The 16,416-nt window shown below is 39.3% G+C and overlaps 2 protein-coding genes across 4 annotated transcripts in view; one reads left to right on the plus strand and one right to left on the minus strand.

Annotated features, from left to right (window-relative positions):
- The window catches only part of TRIM72 (tripartite motif containing 72), a 69,666-nt gene that overhangs the window by 17,804 nt on the left and 35,446 nt on the right, over nucleotides 1-16,416 (minus strand). The window contains exons 2-3 of one of the 3 annotated variants that reach the window (XM_053694308.1): nucleotides 9,197-9,249; nucleotides 1,743-2,139 (exon numbers count right to left, since the gene is read on the minus strand). In XM_053694308.1, the coding sequence (XP_053550283.1) occupies nucleotides 1,743-2,138 (396 nt within the window). In that variant the 5' untranslated portion in view covers nucleotide 2,139; nucleotides 9,197-9,249. Of the gene's footprint in view, nucleotides 1-1,742; nucleotides 2,140-3,855; nucleotides 3,879-9,196; nucleotides 9,250-16,416 lie in introns of those variants that run through there. The other 2 variants (XM_053694310.1, XM_053694309.1) reach the window with 2 other exon arrangements.
- The window catches only part of PYCARD (PYD and CARD domain containing), a 64,806-nt gene continuing 62,386 nt past the window's right edge, over nucleotides 13,997-16,416 (plus strand). Inside the window, exon 1 of the mRNA XM_053694312.1 lies at nucleotides 13,997-14,033. The gene's annotated coding sequence lies outside the window, so the exon portion shown is untranslated. The remainder of the gene's footprint in view (nucleotides 14,034-16,416) is intronic.

The raw sequence follows: 16,416 nt of genomic DNA on the forward strand, positions 1-16,416 counted from the left end.
AATTACTAACCTTCCGCTTGCTATAGCAGCGCAAAAGATGCAAGCAGTATTGAAGCACAGGGTTAATACTCTATGCCCCTTGCATTTAGCGCTTCACTTCTAATATATGCCTTTGTGTTTTGTCTGGTATGTACCACGGCTGTCTAATGTCAGACATTATCTATATTATAAATTGAATAATGTTTTTTATTATTATAGTTTATTTATAACTTAACTTAACATTAAGTATACAGTTAAAGGGTACAATAAACAGAAAACATTTACATAAATCATTAGGGCAGAGGGCCCTGCCTCTGAGTCCCTGTAAGCTTTAAACCATCTTTACATAAAATGATTGACAGGACAGGAGGACGTGTGACCTTACATTGGTACATAAAAAGGGGCTGTGCTTCCCCTCATTAATGTGAACCCCACTCTATTTGTGATTGGCTTATAACATACTTCATACTAGTTTCTGTTTTCAAATAAAATAAAATGTCTAAGAAAAAATGAAATAAATGTTCCACTAGGTGTCCCTCTCGCTCTATAATAGCAACAGATGAAAATCACCTTTTACCAACTAATCTTCTGATTAACTATTTCTGTTGATTATGTGGCAGGAAGAATATGTCTTATTTTATCTACAACTAACATTTAAAGTTATCTTCTTTGATTGTGTCGTCTCTTCTACTTTACAATTTGGAGACTTAGATAAAATTGTCAGATTCACACGTTGGGAATGTTGATAGAGAGTATAAACATCATGGGAATCCTCCCAATTGCATCTTGTCTTTTATTTAAAGGGACATGAATAACAAAATTAAACGTGTGGTTCAGATGGAGCCATAGGTAGGTTCAGTCACAGCAATGCACTACTGCTGGTGATTGCACACATATTTATCTTGTCATTGGCTCACCAGATGTGTTTAGCTAGCTCCCAGTAGGGCATTATTGCTCTGTACTGTAAAACTGATTTCCTCTAATGACTTGTTATGCCAGCTATAGTGTTTAAAATGCATGGGAAATTGCATATGTGTATTTTTGTAAATGAAATAGCTGTTTCTACTAATTGAAACCACAACCCAATGAAATGGGGTGAGCTTGAAAGGAGAGTAGGCCTCATCTTATCAAGCCAATTATTTACACAAAGCCTTCCTTATATTATTTCTCACTGTTTATTTCATCTAAACCTTCTAGTTTAGTGTAGTTTAGTTTAGTCTAGTTAGTTTTCCTATAACCAATACTTTCGTTACTGAAATATTCAGTGTAGGTGGAGACAGAATGGGCAAAAGCAGATAATTCAAATAACAAAATAAAGGTAAATGATCTATCTGTAAAACATTTAAAGCAGTCCAGCAGGTAAAACAGATCACTGGGAACACATTAAACGAAAGAAAAAACGTCCATACTTTGTCCCTTGTACATACATTTTCTATTCAGCATGCATAAATAAAATGTGTGTATATACACATATCTATATAATGCTAATATAAGACAAAATCAATAGATATGGAGAGATATATAGTTTTACAAATTATAATTCTGACATGACATAAGTTTATATGGAATTTTCAATAGTTTATTTTGGGTTGTCTATATTTATTCATGTGCAGACAAAACTGTTGATTTATGTCGCTATAGAGACGCTATAGCGACAGATTTATGTCGCTATAGAGCAGGTAATATAGATTTCTGATGAAATTTGCTACTAGTGTAGAATTGTGTTAACATAAAACTGAGTTCGGATGGTCTAGTTTTTCTACCTTCATCTTCCCATGAGCCTCGGCAGCTGTGATGATGTTGTGCCCCTTGTGTTTGCCCAGTGAAGCGCACACCCCACAGATGAGCTCCTTGTCCTGCTCGCAGAAGACACTCAGTGGATCCATATGTTCCTGGCAGTGGCCCTGTGGGACCTTTTTGAAGCTCTCTACCAGGTGCTCCAGTTTTTGGTTGATTCGAAGGGACTCAGGTCTGGATGGGGCCTGACAGGTGGGACACAATGTGGCTCCATTTTGGTCTTCAGCTTTTGGAGACCCAATCAGGCAGGCCTGGCAGAAGGTGTGACCACACTCAGGGGTGACAGGGGACCGGAAGAGCTCAAGACACAAGGTACATGTGAGGTCTTGATGCATGCCCTGCATCAGCTGAGGGGAGGACATCCTGAAGGAAAGGAATCAATAAAGGGTCATTGCTTCTCTCTTGTCAGATACAATAATGAGAAACTGCTGCAGAACATAGTGATACCTTCTACTAAACTCACATTCATTATGAAAATAAAAAGACATTTGTGAGATTCTTCTTTTTCCCAGTATGAAATCATCTAACACAAACAGAATAGATAGCCCTAAACCCTATAATGTTACTACTCAGCATGAGTTAGAGAAAAAGACTTGTTAGTGGTGGTTCTATTGGTTGGTGCTGGGAAGCTAATGGTCCTATGAACCCCCTATCAATATTTTCAAAGGTGTTAATGGATAAGCTGTCCATTTTGCTCTACCCAGGGCAAGTTAGAGGAGTATATGGGGAAGATGATTTAAATAAGTACAACAGGCAAATGCTGTAGAAAATTATGACCCTTATCAATATCAGTACCATCCTCTACGCTTCATATGTAGGTTAGTTACATCCTTAGATACAACCCAACTACTACTGCATGTTAGATAAATAAGCAAGTAAACATGATATACTATGATATATTGTATGATGTAAGATGAATTCTCTATATTAACATGGCTACTATAGTCTACATCTTCTCTAACTAGAAACAGAACTCCCTTTCTGTCCTAGCAGTGTCTTCTGTGTTACTGGAAGAACAGTTCATCTTATCTATTCTGGCTGCAGAGTATTGCAATCTCAGTTACACTGTGCCAACGGCAGATCACCACTTCTAAAGCTTATAAATCATGGGAGTGTTTTTATCTTTAAATAGAATAAGAGGAAAGGCCAGGACTTGATTTGACACGTAAGGTTACATGAGAGAGTGCAAGATAAATTAGTGTGATAAGGACACAGAGTCTATCACCCTCTAACCTGGTTGGATATTTGCTTAGAGTCAATAGCCCAGGGGACCTGAACTGTCCGGAGGACCTATGGACCCCTATAGTTAATAGTGCAGGGGACATTGAGTTAAGGGATAAATATCAGACAGAGGAACAGAAAATCTGTATTCACAAGGTCAATAAGAGCTTTCAGAATGAAGGTTCAGGGAGGTGGGGAAAATAAAGATCTGGATTTACTATGAGGTCTCTCCAGTTTCACCTATCTGTCCAGCTTCACAGTTCCTACATTAATATGATTACAGCTAATTCACTAAAGCTCACTCTCCTTGCTTTAATCAGTTGCATAGAAAAGTACCAAGGAACTGGTGATGCTGAAGAGCCTAGAGAAACCCAGAGGGAATTTTGCCCAGTCATTCTAGAATGGCACTGAGAGATGGTACTTTACTCAGATGAAGGCCTGAGCCGAAACATGTCAGTCCACTTTTTTCCACTTGCAAGTGGTGTTTTTATTATTTTTGTATAAAAAAGATTGGATTACTTTTTACAGAGCTTGCTTGCTTCACTTATTACTTTACTGTAGAACCCACAGATCTATAAGGCACTAACTGCCCTGAATTTGCAAGAAGCCCCCACCCATTATTTTGTTTTTTTACAGGCACAGTGCTCTATAAAAGAGCAAGGGAAAAAAATATGAGATAAAGAGGATTTAATGGATATTAAACAAGAAATAAAGGCTACATAAAATAATGTTTTCAAAGCAAAGATTAGTCTGAGAGACGATCACTTAAATCAATAAAAGATGACTTAGTACTCTTGGGAGTTCACGACACATGGCGCATCCAACACCCCACCAAAAAAGAATTCACCTTTTACTCACCCCCTAATCAGTCACACTCACGAATAGACTATATACTCATAGATCATGCTACTATTGCATGCATACTGACTCCGAAATATCTCCAACAGCATGGTCGGACCACTCAGCAGTCCTCTGTGTCCTACACTGGTCTTCCTTGCCTTATAAACCTTTTCAATGGCGCTTAGACAACACATTACTGAAGAGTGACCTTACATTAAAACATATGGAGACTTACTTGCTAGACTTTTTTCGCACTAATAATACCCCTGACATTGACCCATACATTCTGTGGGAAGCTCATAAATGTTCCTTGAGGGGGGAACTGATCAAACTTAAATCCATTAAATCCATTCAGCAGAAAAAACATAGAGTCCTGCATAAAGACCTTACTGAGCAATTTCAGCGATTGACCCATCTTTTTAAACTAAATCCAAAAGACGCCACACTCAAATTACATTTAGATTCAGCTAGGCACAAACTTACAGAATTTTTAGATCATAAGGCACAAATGCAGGCTCTTAAACTTCAACAAAAATGTTATCTAGAAGGAAATAGGCCAGGCAGATTGCTAGCTAGAGCAATAAAGACCAAACAATCAACTAATTTTATCACATCATTACAAGACCCCCCAAATAAGACAACTGTTGAAACTCAGAGAATTGCTGAGATTTTTCAAAACTACTATTCTGATCTTTATAATTTAACACCAGACAGGGATACCAGAGCCCATCAAATTAAATGTCTTGAATATTTAAACCAAATAACCCTCCCATCCATCTCAGGGGAAGACTCAGATATGTTAATGGCACCAATCACATTGAAGGAGATCATAGCTGCGATCAAATCTTTAAAAGTAGGGAAAAGCCCCGGCCCTGACGGCATCACAGGTACTTATTACAAAAAGTTCAGCCACATAATCGCACCACACCTACTATCTGTATTTAACCACATTGACGACACCAAAGGTTTGCCCCCCTCTATGTTAGAGGCAATAGTTACAGTGCTACCCAAACCGAAGAAAGATTCATCAATACCATCCAATTATCGTCCTATCTCCCTGCTTAACACGGACATTAAATTATATGCTAAAATCCTGGCCACCAGAGTGAACAAAATACTACCTCTCCTCATTCATTCCGATCAGGTGGGATTTGTGCCGCAGAGAGAGGCTAAGGACAATACAGTTAAAATTCTACATCTCATGCAATATGTTTCTGACCATGATCTTCGCTTTCTTTTACTATCAACAGATGCTGAAAAAGCTTTTGACAGACTTGACTGGACCTTTTTAAAACTCACATTACAAAAATGTGGTTTTCCCGACACCTTTATCCATAGGATGTTTGCATTATATAACCTACCAACAGCCAAAATTAGAGTCAATGGTATACTATCTTCCTCTTTTAATATTTCCAACGGTACTTGACAGGGATGCCTGCTTTCCCCATTACTATTTGTGTTATCAATGGAAACCCTAGCGACTACGTTACGCAACAACCCCAACATACACAGACTTTCAATTAACTCTTCTACTCATAAACTAGCACTATATGCAGATGACCTACTACTAACACTAACCCGACCGACGATCTCTCTCTTTGCGGCACAGATCTCCTTGGAAGAATTTGGCTCTTGCTCTAATTACTTAGTGAATCAACGTAAATCAGAAATTCTCCCAATTAATTTATCTGAGACTGATCTGCATATACTGCAACAGCGGTCACCTTATATAATACAACATAATTCCTTGGGGTATCTGGGTGTTCACCTGTCCACAAAACCCCAACGGCTGTTCGACTTGAATTATGAATCCCTCCTAACCACTCTTACTAAGGATACATCATTGTGGATTCACAAAAAAATATCATGGCTCGGCAGATATGGGATTACCAAAATGACTATTCTCCCAAAAATGTTGTACTTATTCCAAACCCTTCCAATACCGCTTCCTACATCATATTTACCCAGACTCCAAGCAATTGTTAACTCCTACATATGGAAAAACTGCCCTCCCAGAATCGCTAAATCTACACTCATTTCTTACATTTCTCAAAAGAATCCGGAGGCCTGGGAGTCCCAGACCTATCCAAATACCGTCAGGCAGTGTTCCTGAGGCGGATTGTGGATTGGTGCACACTTTCATCATCACATCATAAACCTTGGCTAGTCCTGGAACATGTAAAAATTAGAGATGGGCCCAGCACTCACCATCCAATTTAGGGTGCACGCTACAGGGGTTTCTGCACCAACCCCAGAAGTAGACAGCATTGTAGAAAAGAGCAGCAGCACCACACTTTAGGAAATTTTAACTGCTTTTAATGATGAAACAAAAATGTTTCATCATTAAAAGCAGTTAAAATTTCCTAAAGTGTGGTGCTGCTGCTCTTTTCTACAATATAGTCCTGGAACATGACATTACAAATATATCTCAGCTTGGTTTTTTTTTGCTGGCAACCTAAAACTAACTTGCCACTGAGCGCCACCAAAAACTCCATTATTGGGGAGACTTTTAGGGTTTGGTCCAATGTTATACATGTAAACAAGCACATTTCTTCTGTGCCTTCCACCCTGACAACAGCACTTAACGATATTGATTTCCCAATAGGAATATCAATATCTCCTAAATCTACAGTTAACTTAAATGACTCATTACCCTTATATACACTTATGGAGGCAGGTAAACTGATCCCTCAGCAACACCTAGAGAGTCTTAATATCACTCAATTCTCTCAGTGGTTGAGGTACATGCAGATTAAACATTTTGTTAGCTCTCATAAGAACAAAACCCTGATAACCAGGGAGCGCACTCCCCTATAGAGGATGTGCACTCACAACACTCCTCCTAGGCATGCAATTTCCACATTATATCTGCTACTTATAACACCTCTAGGAATCACCCGAACTCCAATAGTGGTTTCATGACACAAGGAACTCCCATACACCCTTACTGAACATGAATGGTATACCATCTTTCAAAACACCTCTAAGTCTGCTCACTCGGCGACGGTCTTAGAAACTAACTACAAATTCCTCCTCAGATGGTATCTTACCCCCCATAGACTAAAGCATATATTTCCTGAAGCGTCCAACAGATGTTGGAGGAAATGCTCTGAAGAAGGTACTCCACTTCATATATGGTGAACGTGCCCCTTAATTGGCCAATTCTGGCGAGATATCAACCAAACCGTGTGTAAACTTCTAAATAGTGACATACCACTAGATCCCATCATATACCTGCTTCATGTTACCCCTAAGCTCCACACACACCACACTTCTTAATTTAGCCATCAGTAGCGCCAAACAGTTAATACCTAGGCTTTGGAAATCAGATAATATCCCCACTATACAGATGTGGATAGATCAAATGAAACGTAATTTAGCCCTGGAGAGGCATTTCTATTATACCAATGGTAAACTAGACTACTATGCTGAACTTTTGTTCCTTTGGGAATCGTGTTTCCCGAATAGATAGGTTTGTGGATACACGTACATATTGAGGATGTAATTTCTATTAATGTCTAACAACCCCTCCTTCTCGCTTTTTGCCCTGTCTACCCTTCCCCCCTTTCCCTTTCCCCCCCCCCATCTCTTTTATCTCGCCTTCCTCTCCTTCTCAACACCCATCCTTTAATTTTACAGATGAGTGTCATAATAAGGCCCTACGACAGCGATAGCAGGAATTGCTCACACTGGTCCACAAGGGTATTTACTATTGAGAGTAGAATTACTCGATCCTGACTGCACACCAATGCTGGGAATCTAAGATTTAAAAACAAGACCACACACAGAAACTTATTCTTGTTGTATAATATTGTATTTTACAATGCATTGTATCTTCCAACGTTGTAAACTGCTTGTTGATATATTGTTTTGATTACAAAAATAAAAGATTGAAAAAAAAAAAAAAGATTAGTCTGAGAATATTATGTAGATATATTTTTAAATTATATTATTTGTTTAAATATTGAAGATATAAAAGTAAAGATCTAGTTTCTATAAAGTACTTAGCTTATATAAAGTAATGTGTGCTGCCATGTTGGAACCTAGATTTTCCCCTCATCTGTCTCTTCTGGTGAGGACAACTAGGGACAGATATAACACAGGCATTGAAAGAAAGCGTGCAAACAAGGCTGTGTGGAACACAGGGTTGTTAAAGGGATGTTAAACAGTCTGTTTCATTGTTGTAATAAAAAATGCTAAGCAGTTGCTTAAATTGCATATAAATAATTGCAATATATATTATTTTTCTATTTAAATGGATTTTACCTTTTTATTTATTTTTTACACTACATTTGTGTTTCCTGCCACAGCCCTATATGGAGGAGGAGCCTTTACAGGAAGTTTTATCTTAGCTTGATGCAATAAAACCTCTAGGTTAGTGAATAGACACAATAAAAATTTAGGTTTTAAAATCCTCTTCTCTTAAATCACTGGGGGCAGCGGCTACACTGAGTATTTCTAAGTCATAATTTTGCAAGAAAACAAGAAAGTTATTTGCTGTTTTTTACACAATCTGTTTCTTTGTATATTCACTTTAATTTAACATATTTGTTTTCACAAAATGGGCACTGTTTAATACCCATTTAAAGTAACTATATAACATGTTTTCAACACATCCTTGCTTATCTGTCTGTTTTATATATCCCCCTAATCATCCTCAGTAGAGGAGACAAATAAGGGGAAAACCAAGGTTTCAACATTGCAACACCCATTGATTTTTAGAATCTTAGTGGAATAGTCAAAACTAATATTTTTCAGGAAATTGGACACAAAAGTATACGTTTTTACTACAAATAATTAGACGTTATATTATAATTTCAAACTGTTTAATGTCCCTTTACCACGATAACAAAGGTAGGAATGGGGAGAAGATTACCCCCCCCAATTAAAGGGACATGAAACCCACATTTTTTTTCTTTCATGATTTAAAAAGCATATTATTTTACAATTTACATATTTTATCAAATTGGCTTAGTTTTCTTAGTATTCTTTGTTGAAAAGCATACCTAGGTAGGCTAAGGAGCTGGGAGCTAGCTACTGATAGGTGGTTGCACACATATGCCTTGTGTGATTGGCTTACCAGTGTGTCCAGCTAGCTCCCAGTAGTGCATTACTGCTTCTTCAAAAATGGATACCAAGAGAAATAATCAAAATTGATTATAGAAGTAAATTGGAAAACATTATTTTTATTTTATATTACTTTACACTTCAGATTGGGTCTGTGTATGCTCTATCTGAATCATGAAAGTACATTTTTGGGTTTAATGTCCCTTTAACCAATATCCATATTTATCTTTTCTGGTAAACCTTTATTTACTAACATTGACAGTGATGTCAGTAACAGGACAGGATGTGTTACCTGCAAATAGCCTGTGGGTCTGTGCAAAGTATTCTGAAGACAGGACTGGGACCCTAGAGGTGAAAGGTCATTAGAGAGAGAGAATCTGAGAGATGGACAGACAGAGCAGTAATCAGATAGAGACAAAATGAATGAGAATTATGTAGCCACTGACTGTAATTTAGACAATATATTTATTTATTGACATATTACTCTATTTTTATTTGAATTGTTTTACTCCAATTTGTTTTATTCTACTTTGCAACATGGTAATTGATTGTTGAGGAAAAGCAATCAGCTCCAATAATACACACTGGGAGACCTATACCTTTCAGAGCACAGGTATATAAATGTGTATCCCACAAACAGCAAGTCCCCTTGATCAAGGCAGGTAATGCCGAAATGCGTAGGATAAGTGACTTGCGCTCACATAACAGTGAGCACTTTGGATTACAATCTGTTCCTTTGCTACCTAGCCCGACGCTAATAGCAAACTAGTAAAGAAACTGTCACTAGTGACCCTCCAACCAGGTGCCTGAAGTCTACCGATTGCCCGACTGGCTAAATCTCATCAGGTGACATACAGGAAATAATTGTGAGTTAATGCTGCCGCACGGACGAACAGTGAACAGTTCCCCATGAGGAGAGACGCAGCATACTTTCCTGATGCACCGCTGACAACGAGATCTCAGAGGTCTGGTAAGGCAATTGATACATGTACTGGGTTATGTAACCCTTCACTTCTAGTGCCTATACTTTCAGCTATCACACACAGTGCTTCCATAACTACAGACACTATTTGTAACACGCTGCAAGGAACAGAAGTTATGAAGCAGGGATCTAAAGACCGCTGTTCCATAACTTGTCCGCCTGCTCTGAGGCGGCGGACAGAAATTAACCCGATCGAATACGATCGGGTTGATTGACACCCCCTGCTATCGGCCGATTGGACGCAAATCTGCATATGCTGTCGGCATTTATCGATGTGTAGCGGACATGATATGCTACATCGTATCATGTCCGCTCGCACTTTGATTAATATGCCCCTTAGTGTGCTTATCAAGGATTAGATAGCAATCAGGAATTTTCTCTTTTCTTTTTACAATGTAAACTCTTGCACATGCTCAGTATGAAATGATGCCTTAGAAAGTGTACATATTATGATAATTGTTATTTTATTATTAATATACTTTATTTATAAAGTGCCAACAAATTCCGTACTGCTGTCCATGGATACAAATGATAAAAGTACAACAATGATACAATATAAGAGACAGGACAACATTTGTCAAACAAATACAGGAAGAATTGAGTGCCCTATTCCTGTAAGAATTTATAATCTAAAAGGGTAAGAGGGTGAGAAACAGCAGATGGGGACTGCAAGGGTGAGAATGATGTTAGTACATAGTTAGATGAGGGCAGTTATTAGGTAAGTGGAATTCATTTGCTACTGAGTTGGGTGGTAGGCTTCCTTGAACAAAACTGTCTTTAGGGAGCGTTTTAAGGAGGACAAATCAGGAGAAAGTCGGAAAGCACGAGGAAGAGCGTTCCAGTGGGTTGGTGCCGCACTAGAGAAGTCCTGCAGTCTAGCATGAGAGGGGGTGATGTAAAAGATGCAAGCAGCAGGTCAGTGTTGGACCTTAGGGGTGGGCTGTAGTATATTTGTTGATTATTAAGGACAGGTAGTGGAGGGGATTAGTTGGTGTCAGCGCTGAGAAACTGACACATTTTGGATATATTGCATAAGTGGTTGGGGAAAGAAGAAAAGAGGAGTTGGATGTGGGACAGATTGGAGTCAAGTGTAACTTTGATGCAGCGAACTTTGGGTGATGGGAGATGGTGATACCGCCAACAGTGATAGAAAAGTCTCAGTCTTGGACATGTTTGTCTTTAGGTAGTGAGAGGCCATCCAGAAAGAAATGCCGGATAAGCAGTCACTGATGTGAGAAAGGACAGAGGGAGAGAGAGCAGGGGTAGAGAGGTAGATCTGGGTATCATCAGCATAAAGGGGATATTTAAAGCCATAGCTGTTGATAAATGTACCCAGTAAAGAAGTATAAATAAAGAAGAGTAGAGGACCCCTGGACAGAGCCTTGGGTCACCAGCAAATGACACAGAAAATGACCTGTTAGAGAGATAAGAGTTAATACAAGAGAGGGTGGTTTCACAGAGATCAAGACAGCTGAGAGTCTGTAGAAAGAGGGAAGGTCAAAGGTGTCAAAGGCAGCTGAGAGGTCAAGTAAGATAAGAATAGAGTAGTGGTTGTTATTTTTAGCAGTAACCTTGGTGAGGGCAGTCTTAGTTGAGTGTTTGGGATGGAAGCCAGATTGTAGGCGGTCAAGCAAGTAGTTGGAGGACAGGAAGAGGGTTAGACGGTGGAAAACTAGTTTTTCCAGGAGTTTTGAAGTTAGTGGAAGCAGTGATATGGGGCAGTAGTTTGCAGGAGAATTAGGGTCAAGGAAGGGTTTTTTAAAGATAGGGTTTGAAAGAATATGGGAAAGAACCAGTAGAAAATAATAGGTTGAAGATGTGAGTAAGAGCTGGAGTAAGGGTGGAAGACAGAGAAGGTATTAGATGTGAAGGGATAGGGTAGAACGAGCAGGTAGCGAGCATTGATGATGACAATAAGGAACCCACTTCATTCTCAGTGGCTGGCGGAAGATGCAGAAAGTGGAAGAAGAGGTGATGGGGGGGGGGGATGGATATTGCAGATTTGTTTTGGGATGTTGCTTTATATAGTATACATTTTGTTTAAAAAGCAGTCTGCCAGGTCTTGAGCGCTAAAGGCAAAGGAAATGGGTGGTGCAGGTGGGAAGAGGTGAGAGTTGAACGTAGAGAAGAGATGTTTAGGGAGAGTGAGTAGATAGAAGAGAAGTAGGTTTGCTTGGGGCTCATGTGTATGAATGAAGAATGAACTTATAGGGGTGTGAGATTTCCTCTAGGCACACTCAGCAGTGAGGAAACATTTTTGCAGGTAGCAAGTTTGCTGAGAGTGCCAGGGCTGTAACTGATAATGAAGGGTTTTGCGTAGTTGGGGAGGAGCAAGAGTGTCTAGTGCAGAGGAGAGAGTATTGTTATAGTGGGCTGTAGCAAGGTGAGGGCAGGATATCGTAGAAGTCTGGGGAAGGAGATGTTGAATAAGGTTGGAAACTTGGAGTGAATCCACAACTTGCAGATTTCTACAGGTTCAGGGGTGAGGGGGAGAAGTAGGTTAAGCCTGTACATTAATATTATAGGTGAGCTGGTGGTGGTCTTAAATTGGAAAAGGGTGACAGATGATGTCAGATATAGAGCAGAGGTAGGAGAAAAACAGATCAATAAAGTGTCCACCACGGTGAGTAGAGAATAGGCTGGATTGCTAGAGACTGAAGGAGTTTGTGAGTGAGAGAAGTTTAAAGGCAGCAGGGGCAGATGGGTTATCAATGGAGATATTGAAGTACCCCAGAATTAGTGCAGGCAGCAAAGTTGTCAAGGAATTGTAAGGTTGGTCCAGGAGGGCAATAGATGACTGTGACTCTGAAGGAGAGAGGGAGAGCAGGCAAATGCAGTGAACTTTAAAGGAGAAAAAGGAGAGAGATGGTGTCGGAGGCAGGTACTGATAGGAGCAGGAGGGAGAAAGCAAGATTACAACACCGCCACCATGTCTCTCACTTGGCCTAGGTGTATGGAGATCACCGTGTGTGAGAGCAGCAATGGAAGCAGGGTCAGAAGAAGATAGCCAGGTTTCAGTAATTGCTAGAAGTCTGAAAGCGTTGGAAAGAAACAGGTCATGAACGGTTGTAAGTTTGTTGCAGACAGCGTTCCAGATAGCACAAGAAAAGAGAGCGGATAAGCGCTCTGGGTTAATGGAGATGAGATTGTTAGTTTATACTGTGGGAGATTGAGTGAGAGTGTGGAAGTTGGTGATTGCTGCAGGGAAAGGGTTAGGAGAGATGTCACCAGTAGCAAGAAGTAGTAGGAGTGTGAGTGACAGGAAGTGAGAGTGAGACTTATAAGAGTGGGTATGATTAGACCCAGGAGAGTAAGATAGTGAAGTGTTTCTAAGGAGACAGAGTAGACCATAGGGGATGAGAGAAGGAAAGGTGAGATATGGATTGTGTGGAGATTATTTTTATAGGTAGTAGGAGATGCAGTGAGCTTCAGGAGAAGGGTAGATAGAAAGAGCAGTAAAGACATGGAGGCCGATTTATCAAGCTCCGTATGGAGCGTGATGCCCCTTGTTTCTGGCAAACCTACAGGCTCGCCGGAAACAGAAGTTCTAAAGACCACTGCTCCATAACTTGTCCGCCTGCTCTGAGGCGGCGGACAGAAATCAACCCGATCAAATACGATAGGGTTGATTGACACCCCTGCTAGCAGCCGCAAATCTGCAGGGGGCGGTATTGCACCAGCAGTTCACAAGAACTGCTGGTGCAATGATAAATGCAGAGAGCGTATGCTGTCTGCATTTATCGATGTGCAGCGATGTGCAGCGGACATAATACGCTACTTCGTATCATGTCCGCTCGCACATTGATAAATAAGGATTACCTGTTCGTGGGTTGTTATGAAATTGCAAGTGAATTGAAAGTTGCTTATAATTGCATGCTCTGTAGGAATCATGAGAGTTTAATCTGAATCATTTTCACACAAAACAAGCAGCATTTTACGCACATTCCTGCATATGATAGATTTGTTTTTTTGTATACTGTCAGCACACACACACAGCAATGCTGCTCAGAAGAGATGGAAAATGATACTCTCTGAGGGAAATTGTATTCATGAGATACGGAAGTAAACTGTAAGTAAACACTTCATTAGAGAAATGGCGATTAATTCACGGAACAGACGTCCAGAAGAAGTCATAAGGACAATTACTGTAAGACAATACAAGAATATCTGTGATATGCATAAAGCTACCCTGAGAAATAATTAAAGGGACATCCTAGTGTTTTATTTCATTAGAGCAGTTTATCTTTAAAAAAATTATAATAAGAGGTGACTCTGAAATTAACCCCTTAAATAAGTATTTGAAGTTACACTCCTGTGTCACTCCAGAAGGGAATACAGCTGGTGAGCCAATCCAAAGTAGACATATGTGTGTATGCACCAATCACTGGCTGTATCCTCATCTGTAGCGGAAAGGGCGTGTTCCAGGAGTGCAACTTTTACTCTTTGGAAGTCATTAAAAACACAGTAAAAAAAATAATAATAATTTGTTTAAAGGGACAGTCAAGTCAAAATTAAACTTTCATGATTCCAACTTTCCAATTTACTTTTATCATCAAATTTGCTTTGTTCCCTTGTTATTCTTTGTTGAAAGCTAAACCTAGGTAGTCTCAAACTGATTTCTAAGCCGTTGAAGACCGCCTCTTATCTTACCTCACTATTTTCACAGCTAGACAGCTCTAGTTCATGTGTGCCATATAGATAAACATTGTGCTCTCTCCCGTGGAGTTATTTCAGCACTGATTGGCTAAAATGCATAGAGATAAGGGGGCAGTCTGCAGAGGCTTAGATACAAGGCAATCACAGAGGTAAAAAAGTATTTTAATATAACTGAGATAAGGGGGCAGTCTGCAGAGGCTTAGATACAAGGCAATCACAGAGGTAAAAAAGTATATTAATATAACTGAAATAAGGGGCAGTCTGCAGAGGCTTAGATACAAGGCAATCACAGAGGTAAAAAAGTATATTAATATAACTGAGATAAGGGGCAGTCTGCAGAGGCTTAGATACAAGGCAATCACAGAGGTAAAAAGTATATTAATATAACTGAGATAAGGGGGCAGTCTGCAGAGGCTTAGATACAAGGTAATCACAGAGGTAAAAAAGTATATTAATATAACTGAGATAAGGGGCAGTCTGCAGAGGCTTAGATACAAGGCAATCACAGAGGTAAAAAGTATATTTTTATAACAGTGATGATTATGCAAAACTGGGGGATGGGTAATAAAGGGATTATCTATCTTTTTAAACAGTAATAATTCTGGAGCAGACTGTCCCTCTAAGTATGAAATGCTGTAGTATTTGTACTCTAGAAGTTTCGCCTAAATTGACACTCCAGAAGGAAATATAGGCAGACTCTATTCGCTATGTGCATTTAACAGTCATTAATTACATTATACAGAGGACAATCAATAAAAATGTGTGACATTAATCCTGCCCTCAGCAACCATATAAATAAGAGACACACTTTAGAACACGTACTATTACTGGCCCTAGTTTATTTATGTCCTTCCGGTGATAAAATCTAAATAACTGTATACAGTATCCTTGGTGCAGTCTATAAATTGTACATAAATAGTATCTGTGCTGTACAATATCACACTGCTTTTTCATGCTATATTGCTGTGTTACTTTCCTATATTGAAACTGTCTGAAATAATTATCAGATATTTATCTGTCAAGTTGCTGACATTTTAATCATCTCATTGTTTGACCTCCCCCAAAAAACTGTTGACTCTTTCCCCCCAAAACTAAGAATGTGTAACAATTAGACATTGGGGATATTTATCAAGCTCCGTCTAAAGACCGCTGTTTTATAACCTGTCCTTCTGCTCTGAGGCGGCGGACAGAAATCAACCCGATCGAATACAATCTGGTTGATTGACACCCCCAACATTGTTAGATGTTAGTATAAAATGATAAATTGTATTTTTTTTTTAAAAAACTCTGCAGTACACTCATTATTTATTTTGTTGTCTTTCCCTCTAATTCAATTCTGAAAATGTGAGCTTTTCAGTTCCTGTTAGAAATGGAAGTGCAGAACACTGTTACATTCCACATAGCCATTGGCTGCACACTCTAGTGACCTTCTTATAACTGTCCCTAATTGGCTACAGCAGAGTAAGTAACCTAAGTTACAACATGGCAGCTCCCATTGTTATAGACACTAAAACTTTACTTATTTTGTCAATATTTAATCAGTTAATGAAACTTTAAAAAAATACATCTACATGTTATTCTCAGACACAGTGAGTGAGATAGAGACACAGTGAGTGAGATACAGACACAGTGAGTGAGATACAGACACAGTGAGTGAGATAGAGACACAGTGAGTGAGATACAGACACAGTGAGTGAGATAGAGACACAGTGAGTGAGATACAGACACAGTGAGTGAGATACAGACACAGTGAGTGAGTGACACAGTGAGTGAGATACAGCCACAGTGAGTGAGATACAGACACAGTGAGTGAGATAGAGACACAGTGAGTGAGATACAGACACAGTGAGTGAGATACAGACACAGTGAGTGAG

The sequence above is a fragment of the Bombina bombina genome, chromosome 11 (genome assembly GCF_027579735.1).
Source record: "Bombina bombina isolate aBomBom1 chromosome 11, aBomBom1.pri, whole genome shotgun sequence".
In the NCBI taxonomy this organism is placed as follows: domain Eukaryota; kingdom Metazoa; phylum Chordata; class Amphibia; order Anura; family Bombinatoridae; genus Bombina; species Bombina bombina.